Raw genomic sequence first — 15,095 nt, 5'->3', positions numbered from 1 at the left:
CACCTAACAGGCGGCTTGGGTTATCCAGGGTAATAATATGCCTGCACTGACTATTAGCGCTATGAGCATTCACCTTGTGAATGGAGTTTGGCGCAATATAAATGCACATATATATTATTACTTGATGTACATTGTAAACTCTGCAACAACTCACGCTGTGGTTTTCATGTCTATGAGCCAGGATCGGAGTTGGGGCATCTGCACTGAGTCCAGGTCCTGGAACAATGACGAAGGACATCACAACACCTACAACACAGGCAGCTCGCAGACAATGGGTCATGCAGCCTTAGAAATTCGAACAAACCTGTAGAGGTTGCAGATTCTTTGAATAGAGTCCTCCTTGGGGTACTTATAAGCATTTAAATGTTCTTTAAATTCTCGCAACAGTTGTAACTATATTTTTTCAATAAAATATATACAAAACAAAAAACATCGTTTTTGTCTTGTGAGACCACCCCTACAGGGCCCCTGGCCCCATGACAGCCAAGAGCTGGTAACTCTTCAGACTATAGCCTCCAGCAAAACACTTCCGTTCTGTAAGCAATACAGACAGAATGTGGGGAGGTGGGTGGCCTTACCCCAAGGAGGACTCTATTCAAAGAATCTGCAACCTCTACAGGTTTGTTCGATTCTTTTTCATAGAGATCCTCCTTGGGGTACTTATAAGCATAAGACAGACTCCAAAAGACTGATCTTAGGGAGAGGCATTCTGTCTGCTCTTAAACCTGACATAAGATGATAACCTTTATTACATTTACTGAAAGTAACAAGGAATCAAACTTACCTGGTCACGTGACCTTCTATGCCTTGCGGCAGGGGTGCGGACCAGGGCCAGGCTATTACACTGTCTAACCCTACATTTCTATGAGAAAGTCATAGGGTGTTTATAAAAAATGCCCCCCCCCCCCCCCTTTTTTTTTCACAAAAAACGGGAGTTGAGACAGGCGACCGATATATCAGGGTCCATTCCCGTGCACTGGCCAAGGTGCTAGGGAAGACCTGAAACAGTCTAGACCGGTAAAGCAAAAAATACCACCACCATAATAGAGCCCACCACCGGGATAAAAGATGGAAAGTATACAGTAAGACACCACCACCAGTCTACTTGTTGCAGCTACAATGTCAAATGATCGTTCGTCAAATGATCGTTCGTCAAATGCAAGGGTAGCTCAATCGGCTAGGGCACTCGTGCCCTGCCCACTGGTGAGAACTGACTGGCCAAACCGAGCACGCTCGCTTGACAGTCTGTCTAACTGGTAATGACAGATGAACGTGCTCGGTCGGCTCCAAATAGCCGCGGAGCAGATCTCCTCAATGGGCAAGGCAGACGCATATGCCTTAGACGTCGCCACAGCCCTAACCTAATGAGCTTTCAAACCCTCAGGGGGCGTACGACCTTTCGAGGTGTATCCCATACAAATGGCAGAGACAAGCCACCTAGATATGGTCTGCTTGTTCGCCGGAAGGCCAGCCTTGCCACTACCATAACAGCAGAACAATTGATCATTCTTCCGAATGTCTTTTGTTCGTTTGATATAAGCCTTAAGGGTCTTACGGACATCTAAGACGTGAGCACGTCGAAGAGAGGTACCGGGCAGCGAAGGCTGCGTGAAAGCGGGAAGCTCAATAGGCGCCGTAATGTGAAAGGTGCTATCTCTCTTAGGACGGTAAGCATCTGGCAATCGAATGCTCACTCTGTCTTTGTGAAACACCGTTAATTCAGGGTTGGCGGACATAGCGTGTATGTCGCCTACCCGCCTGCCAGAGGTTACCGCCACAAGAAAAGCAGTCTTCCATGTCAACAGCTGGAGGGACAGAGCCGACAGGTTGTGAAAAAGAGGACCGGACAGCCAAACAAAAACGACTGGCAAGTCCCATGGGGGACTAATCCGCCGGATAGACGGACGGATTCTGTCCACGCCTGCAAGAAAGCGCTGAACTAGAGGGTGCTGCCCCAATAATGCACCATCGACAGGAATGTGGAAGGCAGAGATTGCCGTGGAGTAACCTCTAACTGTAGAAGCGGCCAGACCGGCTTCCAGTTTAGATTGCAGAAACTCCAACACAGATACTAGATCTGCAGAAAAGGGATCGAGAAACCCCCTGTCGACACACCAGCGCGCATAACAGGCCCATCTATCCTCATATCAAACGTTCATCGAATCCCTCCGCAAAGCCAGAATTGTGTCTGCAACTGGTGCAGGAATTCCTCTCGCATGGAGGCGACTCCGGACAGCAGCCAAGCCACCCACTGAATCCTGTGATTGGGGTGTGGCACTCCGTTCTGGGATAGTAAGTCCGGTCGAAAGGGTAATAGTACAGGAGGCTGAGCCAGAAACCTGAAAATTACCGGAAACCCGCTTTGAGCCGACCAAAGCGGTGCCAGAAGCACAAGCAGCCAAGCCGGTTGTGCGGTCAGCAGCAAGAGGACTCTTGAGATCAGAGGAACTGGTGGGAACCCCACAGCACTCTGTCTGTCCAATCGAGCAGAAAGGCGTTGTTGGCTTATCGCTCTCGGATCTGGTATCCTTGAGCAAAACACAGGAATCTGATTCGTCGCCCCAGAGGCAAACAGATCTACCTGGAACGACCCAAACCACTGGGAAATAATCCCGAATATCCCCCGATGCAGCATCCACTTGTGTGGGGCTAGTATACGTCTCGATAGCGCATCTGCGCGGACGTTGTCTATGCCCGGGAGGAAAAAAGGGGAGTACCCGAATGTCGAACTGGTCGCACCACAGCAGAAACTGCCACGCCTCCTGAAGGAGGGACGGAGACACTGTGCCGCCTTGCTTCAGGATATACATCATAGCGGTCTGGTTGTCCATCTCTAGGTGAACCACTTGACCCCGCACTGACTCCACAAAGCTCTCGAACACCCGGCGGACTGCTCTCAATTCCAACACATTGATGTGTAGGGTAACTTCGTCCTCAGCCCAACGGCCCGAGACCGATAGTTCGCCCAGGACGCCCCCCCAGCCTGTGAGGGAGGCGTCCGTCTGAATCGAGAGGGAAGGTGTCGGTGTCTCTAAGGGGATCCCCCTGGACAGATTTCCGACTTCCGTCCACCACTGCAGGTGAGGAATCAACCAAGTGGGAGTCTCGAGAATAGTCTCGTAGCTCTCCGAATGGGACCACAACTGGGCTAATGCCTGTTGAATGGGTCGCATCCTCAACCTCGCACGCCAGACCACGTCCACTGTAGCCGCCATAGTGCCCAGCAAATGAAGCCAAGTTCTTGCTGTGGCTCTGGGGAACTCGAGAAACTGAAAAACAGTTCTCTGAACTTTGACGATGTGGTCTGGGGCTAGGGAAACAATCCCCTGAGCCGTATTGAACCGTGCCCCCAAGAACACCAGATCCTGCGTAGGGGTCAGGTCTGATTTCTTGAGATTGATGATCCAGCCGAGCTTCAACAGGATGTCCATCACTTGTTGTGTGGCATCGTGTGATAACAGGAGCCTGAGGGCCCTCAAAAGCCAATCGTCCAGGTACGGATGACAACATCTGCCCTGTGACCTGGCCAGCTGAGCCGGAATCAACATAAGTTTGGTGAACACCCTCGGCGCCGTGGAGATGCCGAAGGGTAGAACCCGAAACTGATAACACTTCCCGTCGAACGAAAACCGAAGGTATTTCTTGAACTCGGAGTGTATCGGAACATGGAGGTAAGCGTCCTTGAGATCGATTGACGTGAGCCACTCCCCTGTCTCTGAGGAAGAGATCACTGACCGCAGTGTCTCCATCCTGAAGGACGGAACCTCTATGAACTTGTTCAGCCCTTTGAGATTCAAGATCAGTCTGAACCCTCCGTCCTTCTTGGTCACAAGGAAGTACGTGGAATAAAACCCGTCTTCTTGTTGACCTTCCGGAACCATCTCGATGGCAGCCTTGTCCAGTAACGACTGGACCTCGGCACGGAGGACCTCTGCTTTTTCCCGGGAGAACGGCACCGGTGTGTGCCGAATCCCTGAGAAGCGTGGAGGGTCTCGCTTCCACTGTGGCATATGGCCATCCCTGACTGTGGACAGGACCCAGGGATTTGAAGTAACTGCCTGCCATTCCGAAAGGAATAGTGACAGCCTGCCGCCTACAGGGACTTCTGGCGCAAGGCAATGCACCCCCCACCGTCGGCAGTTCTCCGCCTGCTTGTGTGGGGGACACCAAAGGCTCTGGGCAAATGTTTAACGGGAAGCTGGGGCAGGCTTCCCTGTGCCCCGAAAAGGCTGCTGTTGCTGCGACTGCTGCAACGCAGGCCCCTTGCCTTTGCCTTTCGCCCTCTTGCTTCGTTTGTGCTGCAGCGGAGCAGTCCACTTAGCACCTTCCTTCGCTGGCGCCGAAGGGTAAGCCGAAGCAAGAGTGGGAGGCCGTTGGCGAGACGAGGAGGGTTGCTCTAACAAGGGCTTAGAGTCCGTGAAAGTGCTAACAGCCTCCGCGGCCTCCCGCACAACCTGTAATGCCCCAGGGAAGAGGGAAGATCCCAACCTGTAGGGCAGAGCCAGGAGTGCCTGTTGGGTAGCGGGAGAGTACCTGGCTACGGATAGCCATAACCGACGCAACCCCATGACGGCCCCCATCATCTGGCTGGCACAGCACCTGATGCTGTCCCTCGCCAGATGAGAGTGCACGTCCGTAAGCTGCCGACCCAACATTGCCGACGGAGAGTCGTCAGCAGTGCTCCCATGATCCAACAGCGGCCCCTGCAAAGCAGAAAGGTAAGCTGAATGGACCACTACTCTCAGCTGCTGGGCCGCACACCTATATTGCTCCTCAAAGGAACGATAGGCGGACCTTAGCACTGGAGCGGCCATGGAGAAGGGCAGCAGCCGCCGGCCCTGCCTGGCCGAGGCCAAGGAAGAGGAGGAGGACCCCCCAGGGTGACCGAGGCGTACACACACTCGTCCACCACTATCGGTTCGAATACCGAATCCTCATCCAGTTGATACCGGCGGCTAATCTCCGGGAGATCAAAGCGCGACCGGGTACCCGAAAGGAGCGGATTCACTACCTCCCCGACCAGCGATGGGAGCAGACGCAACCTCGCCTCGGCGACCTTAGTAGGCGCAAACGCCTCCCCCCTGGAGCCGAAACTCCAAGGGGTCGGGCTCCGACACAGGAATAGAAACCTGAGGTAAGACCTCGGCAATTTTTTCTCTAACCTGTCTGAGGGACGAACCGAATGAGTACGTGACCTCCGACTCGCACTCCTCCCCAATCCCCTCCTCCTCAATATCCATCTCCTCACGCTCCTCGGACAGGGAACCTTCACCGTAAAGCAAACCTGTCGAGGGCGCTACCGAGACGGAACTCGCAGGAGCAGAGAGACTAAGAAGGGCCGAGCCGCTAGGTTCGCCCCTGCCAGAGCCCGAACTAGGTCGCCTGGGCAACTGGGGCAAGCCCCCCACCGGAGGGTGACCCGAGAGCCCAGGAAATGGATAGGATGTCGATGCCCCCAGCGGCTGGGCAGCACTAGACTGCCTGCCCACCGTGGCACCAGGCGCGCTGACTGAGGTCAAGCCGCCGACACCGGGCGTCGTTGCCCCACTTGCCCCACGGGACAAGCTGGGGTCGACTGCCCTAGGCACATCCGCCTGAACGCCCGAAGCGCAGGACGGCTGCCCAGAGGGAGGAGCGTTCTCCGAGCCTAAGCCCGGGCCGCGGCCTCCCTCCATTGAACCACCATGGCCGCTCAATGAAGATCGGGCGTCCAGTTCCTTTCGGAAACCGGACAGCGCCGAATCTATCATTGATTGTACCGAAGACATCTGTTGCTGAAACAAGGCATTAATTGAATCAACAGAGATTAATGGTGCTTGCGAAGTAGGGGTAGGTGCTGAGGATACAACGGCAGAAGAAGGGGAAGGGTCCATAGACACCCTGGCCTTCTTAACCGACCCCTCCGAAGAAGAGGCTGCGCCTTTCTTTTTGTGGGAGTGCTTAGATGGAGGGTCCTGAGCCCAGATATCCCCCCCCCCGCCTTCAGTAAGTTGGAATAGAACAAGAAGTCCGCGTGTCTAGACTTTCTGGTCTGAGGGGTAAACCCCGCGCACACATCACAAGACTGATCGTCGTGATGACATTCCACTAGGCATCTTAGACATACATCATGCAGGTCTTTAGCCGGAATGGAGGATTTGCATGTTGAGCAGGATTTAAACTGCAAGGCAACAAATAACCTCCAAGTGTTGCATAATAAACAACAATAAAACAAGACACGCATGGGCGCAAAGCTAAAACTAAAACTATGTACATAGTTAAGGTAAAAGCTAAGTGCCACTACACCATAGTTTACGACATATTTTTATAAAAAATAGTAGTAAATATGGAGATAACAAGAATAAAGTACATAAAAGCATAGCTACACAAGCTTACTTTTTTTAAAAAAGACCGCCATAAAACTAAAAAGTTTTGGCGGGAAAAAAGGTTTGCCTTCCACCATTACGCTAACCACGTGGCTACCAACAAGGACGGCAAAAGTTACAACAGTTTGACAAGTAAACTGTAAAAAATGATTCCTAATGCGCCCATGCGTCTGATAAAGAAACCATACATACGGTTTGAGCCTCTGAGGTACTCATCTTAGTACTTGTCTTTGTCTTTGTAGCAAGAATCTCTGAGAACGCTGAAGCACGTCTGCATAGGCGGGCGACAGAAAAGGAAGTGTTTTGCTGGAGGCTATAGTCTGAAGAGTTACCAGCTCTTGGCTGTCACGGGGCCAGGGGCCCTGTAGGGGTGGTCTCACAAGACAAAAACAATGTTTCTTGTTTTGTATATATTTTATTGAAAAAATATAGTTACAACAGTCGCGAGTATTTAAAGAACATTTAAATGCTTATAAGTACCCCAAGGAGGATCTCTATGAAAAAGAATCATTTCTTTAAAACAAGTCAATGCCTGCAAGAATCACTCTCAAAAGTGCCTACTCACCCAGGTTTTGCGAGCCAGTGCTTCTCTGAACAGTCTGTCCACATCCACTTGATACAGAAGCTGAACAAGGAAAAGAAATACAATGAAACTATATGCATCTTGCCTGTACAGTGAGTGACAGAGTGAGTGAGTGAGTGAGCAAGTGCAGTTGCTTTGTACTCCAGTTTTGTCCATTTCACAGAGTGAACAGGTCTAGAGTTAATTAACCGATACTCATTGGTGAGTGTGTGAATTGTGTTTGACAAATCTTGAAGCAGTTTTCCAGCAATATCATGGTGGAGAAAACCAGAAATGGGCTTCACCCATTCTACCCATGTGGGGAATCAAACTCGTGCCTACTGTGAGATGCACAAACACTTTAACCACTGGGCTACCCCACTGCGACAGCTAATGATGGTACTGAAGAAATTACTGGTGCAATAACCACAGTCCAGTACTAACATCTGTCACTTGTATCTTAAACATCTAAAACATTGGTCTTCAGTAACCCATGTGTCTAATGAAGTGGCTAACAGGGTCTAGGTTGCCAAGTACACTGACATGGGTGACATGTTATCATGTCCCAGTTGCATTCAGACCACTGTCATTCAGTCATGAGTATAACAACTGCATAGCACATTGACTTCCACTGCAAATATACTTAAAGCATCAATTCTCATCGATTTTCCCACTACAAGTTAGATCAGTGGTATGTTAAAGCAAGTTCTACATGCAGAAGAAGCAACCATCTCCTGGCGGTAACAAGGAACGACAGGAGATGTTTGTTTCTTGTGTCTATTTTGCCAACATGTGATCCTTGCTTTTAAATACCACTGATGTACACACGAGATAACTTGTAGTGGCAAATTCGGCCAGAAATGATACAAGTATACCTGTGATAGCTAGTCAACGTGATAAGTTTATTTGAACTGAACCCTGCAAATGATACTAATATAAGATAAGTGGTTTCACTTTACAATCACTGATTTATTACTGAGGAGCTGGACCCTAAACTAGAGGTGTTCCAGTAACACTTGGTAACAACAGCAATGAGATGTACAAACCTTCTCTGGGCCTGAGTTGGAGATCTCCCACTTCTGTACATATGTTCCTGACAAGACAAAGAATGGTCGACTCATCTCCTCCTCATCTTCATCTCCTGGGACAATAGCTTGGAAAGGCTGAAGAAGTAAACAGTTGTAAAACTCTTAACACCAGCTAGAGAAATATCTGTATGGTGGTGACAGATTTATGTATGACTTTCACTGACATACAAAAGTAACAACTAGGGCTGCAATGATTCAGTTTGATTTATCGAAAATTAAATCTGACACCTTAGTTCTGATTTTCGATAATCATTATCACTATTTCGATTTGCTATTTGAATGTCTATTTAAACTATTTCCACACAGGCACAAAAAGATTTTCACTCCAACACAAGCAGCTTCGAGCCATGAAATAAATCAAAATGTCACTGGCTGATGCAGAGTCTGTTATCCAAAGAGAATTGTTGTCAGAAGACATAACCAAGTAGACAATATATTTCACGCTAAAAAGGCGGACTCTGAGACTTAAATGAGTTATACAGATGAAGAATCACATCGAGAGGTCAGTCAGTATCAAAAATCGAATTGGGCTCTGGGTGAATCCTTGCAGCCCTTGAGACAACCATTCAAACATTACTTTAAAGCCAGTTCATGATGTATGCGAATACTTACAGCACCCATTGTCTGCATGGGAGAAGCTCCAAATATGAAAGATGACATCCTGCGACCAATGCCAGCAAACATACCCTGGGCTGCCTTCAGGGGCTGGCACATGATGGTGTTCTGCAAGAAGAACATCTTTCATGCAGTAAAGACTCAAAACAATTACGCTTGAAGTAATTTTATAATTTCTCCAAATTTCTTTCTTCATCTGGTGTGATGCTTGTGTGGTAGGACCATTCCATCTCCTTCCTGTATCCTGTTAGGGAACACTGTATGCTGTGTGTCTGCATGCATGTCTGTTCGTCTGTGAGTGTGTGAGTACATACCTGTCCAGGGTTGGTAGTCAGCAGTATGAGGGAGCTGGTAGTGGTGGCCAGGAGACATCCGAATGGCTGTTAGGAAGAAAAGACATCGTGAATACATGGTGAACAATCAGGTGCACAGACATTGCAATTTAAAAAGCTTAATTAAAAAATCAAGTATGAGAAGAGAGACACACATTCTAGAAGGAGAATTTGGATTAAACTAAGTTAAAGCTAAAGACACAATTATTCCAATTGACACTAACATGGAAAACTGATGTTATTTGCCATGGACATTTAGATATCAAATTAAAGATGATGTAGGCATTGTACATTGGCTAAAGAAATTGAAACAAAAGAAAATGTCATTGGTGTAATTGATAGTGAGTGATGGTGTAAATGAAATTAGTTTTTAGTCGCATCAGCAATATTCCAGCTATATGGCGGCGGTCTGTAAATAATCGAGTCTGGACCAGACAATCCAGTGATTAACAGCATGAGCATCCGTCTGCTCAACTGGAAAACGATGACATATTTAAACGTCAGTGAGTCTGACCACCCAATCCCGATAGTCGCCTCTCTTGACAAGCATAGTTGCTTTTTGTGGCAAACATTGGTTGCTGAAGACCTATTCTACCCCAGATCTTCTCTGGTCTCTTCCATGAAGCATTTAGTCAACTTACACCTGAAGAAGAAGAATGTTAGTTCAGCAGCCATTATTACAACACTTGTTTACCTTTCACCCTTCACACCAGATTACAGACAATATGACCCATGAAGGTCCCGTGGTAGAATAGGCCTTCAGCAACCCATGCTTGCCATAAAAGGCGACTATGCTTGTCGTAAGAGGCGACTAACAGGATCGGGTGGTTAGGCTCGCTGACTTGGTTGACACATGTCATCGGTTCCCAATTGCGCAGACCAATGCTCATGTTGTTGATCACTGGATTGTCTGGTCCAGACTCGATTATTTACAGACCGCCGCCATATGGCTGGAATATTGCTGAGTGCGGCGTAAAACCAAACTCACTCACTCACTACAGACAATATACTACAACAGTGTACTGCAGTACACAATTGTGTCCTCATAAATATGCATCAAAAGAGTAAGTGAGTCAGGTTTCACATCACTGATAGCAATAATTCAGTAATTTTGAACCAATGCCAACGCTGGGCACACCAGAAATGGGCTTGACACACTCTACCCTTGTGAGGAATTGAAAAGAGGATTTCGACATGACAAGCAAACGGTTTAACAACTAGGCTATCGCACTGCCCTCATCACAAAAGCAATACAAGTGTTACCTGGAAGTTGATGACACATGCACATTCTTCTCCTTTGAGCTCAGCGCTGACTTCGCCTGTTGATGACTCGTATGCGATGTTGGGCCAGTACCGAACTACCCCCTCTGGTGATACAGCCACACATGCAGCAGGCTGGTTGTCGCTGGGGATCACACACACCCTCTCAGCACTGTGGGCAAGGTCACTTGGAGGCAAAGTCAGTTCTTTACAAAGCACACCCTGGCAACACATCAAGTGAGCACTGAACATTCTGAACATAATAAACGTATGAAAAACTTCTGAACAATGTTCATGGTGCCAGTACCCAAATGACTTTTTCTAACATTGTCTTTTTAGAATGACTCAAAAATAATTTCAGTATCTGATAATACATGTCCATGAGGCAACAGTTAATGTCATTATGTTAATGTTGTGCACATGGATCACCTGATGTTTTACATCAACAATCACTGTATGTATATTTTCCCATCTTCCTCTTCAGAGATCAAGGGCATTAAGCCCCATATAGTTGTCCCACTGATAGCATAAATATGGTTTTCTCCACTAATTCCAACACATTTCTCCAGCTTTGGATGTTTCTCACCACCAAAGGATACAAATACATAGGGGCAAATAGTTGGAAAAGTTGCATTATTAGTGATTCCAATGAAAGGTTTTTGAACATAATGCAACATATGGGGATATCAGTTTCCAAACAAAATGACCATACTTTTATGCAGGACTTTTAATGAACCCTTGTCATTCTAATTCAAAACTACCGTCATTAGTGTTTTTTTAAATTCATACAAACATTGACACAATGAATGTACAATGTAAGTTATTACATTGTGTTGAGGGAAATACTTGGTTTTATCAGTTGGCTCAGGGAATACAACCTTACAAGGGACTGATAAAACCCCATATTTCCCTTGACACGATGTGATAACTCATTTATCTAGCTGAATGTTTTCACTAAATCAAAACAAAACAACACGCATCGAATCGACTTGCTGCCATGTTGACACCAGCTGATCGTTTGACCTAACTGCACCGCACGTTACTAAAGGCTTGTCGATGCGCGCTTTTCACACTTCGCGTCGTCACCGAAGCGTAGCAGGGTGATATGACTTTTGTAGCAGGAGTACACAACTTTTATACTCCCGCTTGCGGATCGTGATGTATGTACATGGTATTTTATCAGAGTCACAACACTTTGATAACAGGAAGAAAATGCACGAAAGAGTGCCCTCTGAAAGGTTATGGAAACTGAAAGGCCAGATAAATAAGAGGGCATCCTAACCACTAGAGTTGTGACGATACGCCCACGCCACAATACGATATGTATCACGATACTGGTAGTCTGATACATATGATGCGATATGTATCACAATATTTTGTCCTTGTATACAGAAAAACAAAAGTACTAGAAATAATGTGCTGTTATGTTATCATTTCAGGGAAGGTATTCTTCTTCCAAGAAAAACAAAACATGTCATCATGAAAGACATTTTATTAAAAATGTTTAGCATGTGTCAGTAAAGTAGTGTTTCCCAAAAAATGGAACAGCAGGGATCAACATTGGCACATCTGACTTTTTTGCACAGATAACAAAATAAATTTGTGAGAATTATCTCAGTCGGAGCATGTCCATGGCAATATTTTCCAAGAAAATCTAAATAGAAGGGGAGACAGTGTTTTCGTAAATTGCTAAGTATGTAAGTATCGTGTTGAATCCATACATGACAATCGCATCGATGTATTGTATCGTGCAGCTCTTGAATCGCAATAACTTGCGCATCGATTAATCGTCACAACTCTACTAACCAGTGAAAGAAATGCAAACTACAATCACACAAACTTAAAAATTTCTGTGAAGTTGCCGTGACTCACTCTAGTTCCTGGCTGAGGCTTGTATCTCCACACAAACAGTTTGCGACCTCCTACCAGCCACGCCCACCCAGATGGGTCTATGTTAACGGTGATCTCTGTGTTTCCTGCAAGATACCAAACAGTTTATGAACATAAGTTGGGAAGTTCATCAGAATATCAGTTATATCATAGTATATAAGTTGATCAGAAGATCATGTCAAAAGTCAGTGAGAATAACAATTACAAAATTTAGCAATGATTCTAGCAGCATCACAAGGCTCCCACACTGTACCTGCATGGAGAAATAATCACAATGTATTTTAGAAAAAAAATACTTCTGCTTTTTGTGACTTTTCAAGAATGCCCATACAGTATCAGAATGCTACACAGACAGACACACAACTTGAATTCTAAAAGGATCATTTGAGACTGCATGTCCTGTATGTTGATGTATACTTGTAATCTCCTCTGGACCTACTGTCAGCTAGGGTGAGAGCTTCTGTGATCAAAACAGGGAGAGGGACCCCAAAACTCTCAACACGGTGTTGTGAGCTGACGTCATCAACTATCTGAGATGTCTGCAGAGATCGGTTGGATTTTGAAGGAGTGTGGCTTCTGAAACAATCAAAATAATAACACATTAAACAGACAAGTTTGGGTACTGTGTGTATAACCAAAAGCTATGACATTCATGTCTTGACTGTATAGAACTGCATCGTAACTCTTGGCTACTATGCATAGAGACAGGGATCACTCTGGTGCAAATGGTCGATGAGGGGGAAATCCCTTCCCTAATCTGAACAGTGGGATTTTAAGAAGAAATTAATTAATATTTCCATGTTATTACAGCCTACCTTTAGAATACAGCATGAAAAACTTTAAAAACATGTCATAATACCCTTTTAAGTAACTGCAAATGATTTAGTTCAAAAGCACGTTCTTGAAACAATGCTCTATGACACCAGCATAGCTACAAGTTCATCAAGCTCAGCAAGTGCGTATAAGCTCCGCTCACTGATGTTTCATCTCAACCAGCCATGTCCTTGCAGAAACCCAACGATGTTACGAATTTCTAGTAGTAGTTCACAGGTGATGCGCAAGTTTTCGCAAGCACCAGTTTTAATATTCTCTATTGACTAATATACTCATATTTCTTTGTATTAAGAGGTGCTGAGGTGTTTTATTTTGTCTACTTTTGCAGAATGCCTTACATTGGTAACATTTTGCCATATTCTATCATTCCCAGTTTTGGTCAATTTAAATAATCTAAATATATTTTATATTTCGGTTTCAAACGTGAATATTTGGATCAAATGAATTATAAATGTAAACTAATATACATATATATCTTTGTCATTCATTTGCACCACTACACTGAAATGGAGTTTATTTGTATTTATTTTTCGCAGTGGTAAGAATTCCTTACACTTGACATGTCAGCCATTTTCGTGCTGGTTCGGTCAATGTATTCTATTTAAAAGAATTATTGAAGCACCTTTAGAATTTAGCACAATTTGTCGAGAGGACGTTCCCAGCCGTAGGTCACATGTCAGTGAGACAGGCAATCAGTTTGGTAGAACCCATCGTACGCGAACCCGCGACATTTGGGTTGTTAGCCGGACAGCTAACCGACCTTCCACATTGTTGCACAATGTGCAAATTTAGCTAGTGATTCCTGTGACGTCACGGAAACAACCTTGTTGCTATGCCGGCGTCATAGGGCATTGTTTCAAGAACATGCTTTTAAACAAAATCACTTGCAATTACGTAAAATAGTATTATGACGTGTCTTTAAAGTTTGTGGTGCTGTATTCTAAAGGTAGGCCAAATTATTTGAAGGGTTTTGGGTTTAGGGTTAGGGTTCACATCCAACAGGTTCTCACAAACTGGTTGCCTGTCTTAGTGACATGTGAGATAGTGACCCATGGTTGAGAACATCCTCACGAGAAATTGTGGTGCTGAATTCTAAAGGTGCTCCATTATTACATTGTGTAAGCATGCATAAGCAATGGGAATTTCTCCACATGTTAAAATTTTAATGTTTATTTTGCATTTCAGTGGGTAAAAAATCGCCATATCCCTGCCAAAAGTGATCCCTGTAGAGCCATATCCTGATTTTGTTTTTGGTTATTACCAGTCTGTAATTCCACGATAAACGACCGCACATGATAACTGACAGTTACATCAGTGTTGCTAAGCAAGAGCTAAGTGTTGCCAATAATATCTTACATGCGCGAAAACCGAGGAACACGATGGGCCAACAATATGCAATGATGAAAAAATGAATTTGAAGAGACAAGTTCCAAACACTTTCTCCACAGATTATCGACGGTTCTCACATCACACACCATACAATAACACCACTACAAAATAAGTCGAGTAGCAATAAAAATGTGGCAAATATGTGGGATACCTTAACGATGAAAGTCGACGGCTCTGTGGTGTAAACACACCGGATGATCGTTTGGTTTGAGAGGCACGTTGAGATCCCGGAGTGAAAGGAGATGCTCTAGCACGGGTTGAACGTGGCGTGAACATGTTGCCCCTATATCCGATAAACGGATCTGAAAATGCCAACAAATCTTTGCGGTGAAACAAGTACCTATTTTCAATTCTTTCCAACTCCCGCGTGATTGCATGAGATCGCTTCCGGTACCGGGGAAAGTCCCCTACAGCAATGGAAAGCTGAAAAATGTGCGTCATGCGTATCATACGTCATAGTACCTTATTTGAAAGAAAAAAACAATAGCAACATAAATGTAATTTGTTTGCAGTAAGAGAGGCATTAGGTGTTTTACATAGATAGTCAATATCCCATGACTGTATGCGGTTTACATAAGTAGCTTTCCAAACTTTGGAAACACGCACTATGCTAACCAGAATATATTGTACTTTAACAAAACGGACTGATTTTCGAGAAATAGGAACAATGCTTATCTGTTATACCCTCAAGAGAACGATGACAGATCTGTATAATTTTACATAGAACACGGTTTTGGGGGATTTCCAAACGGACAAAATT

The 15,095-nt window shown here is 45.5% G+C and overlaps 1 protein-coding gene across 2 annotated transcripts in view; it reads right to left on the bottom strand.

Moving 5' to 3' along the window:
* The window catches only part of LOC137293647 (nuclear pore complex protein Nup133-like), a 55,682-nt gene extending 40,939 nt beyond the window's left edge, over positions 1–14,743 (bottom strand). For both annotated transcript variants that reach the window (XR_010957491.1, XM_067824317.1), the window contains exons 1-9: positions 14,487–14,743; positions 12,552–12,688; positions 12,095–12,198; positions 10,226–10,444; positions 8,945–9,010; positions 8,628–8,738; positions 7,974–8,090; positions 6,931–6,990; positions 155–216 (exon numbers count right to left, since the gene is read on the bottom strand). Coding sequence is in view for 1 of the 2 variants with exons in the window: in XM_067824317.1 (XP_067680418.1) it covers positions 155–216; positions 6,931–6,990; positions 7,974–8,090; positions 8,628–8,738; positions 8,945–9,010; positions 10,226–10,444; positions 12,095–12,198; positions 12,552–12,688; positions 14,487–14,611 (1,001 nt within the window). In the remaining variant the exon portion in view is untranslated. The remainder of the gene's footprint in view (positions 1–154; positions 217–6,930; positions 6,991–7,973; positions 8,091–8,627; positions 8,739–8,944; positions 9,011–10,225; positions 10,445–12,094; positions 12,199–12,551; positions 12,689–14,486) is intronic.
* Positions 14,744–15,095: the final 352 nt, after the last annotated feature.

The sequence above is a fragment of the Haliotis asinina genome, chromosome 8 (assembly GCF_037392515.1).
Source record: "Haliotis asinina isolate JCU_RB_2024 chromosome 8, JCU_Hal_asi_v2, whole genome shotgun sequence".
NCBI classification, from domain to species: domain Eukaryota; kingdom Metazoa; phylum Mollusca; class Gastropoda; order Lepetellida; family Haliotidae; genus Haliotis; species Haliotis asinina.
This window is presented reverse-complemented; position numbering and strand designations above follow the sequence as displayed.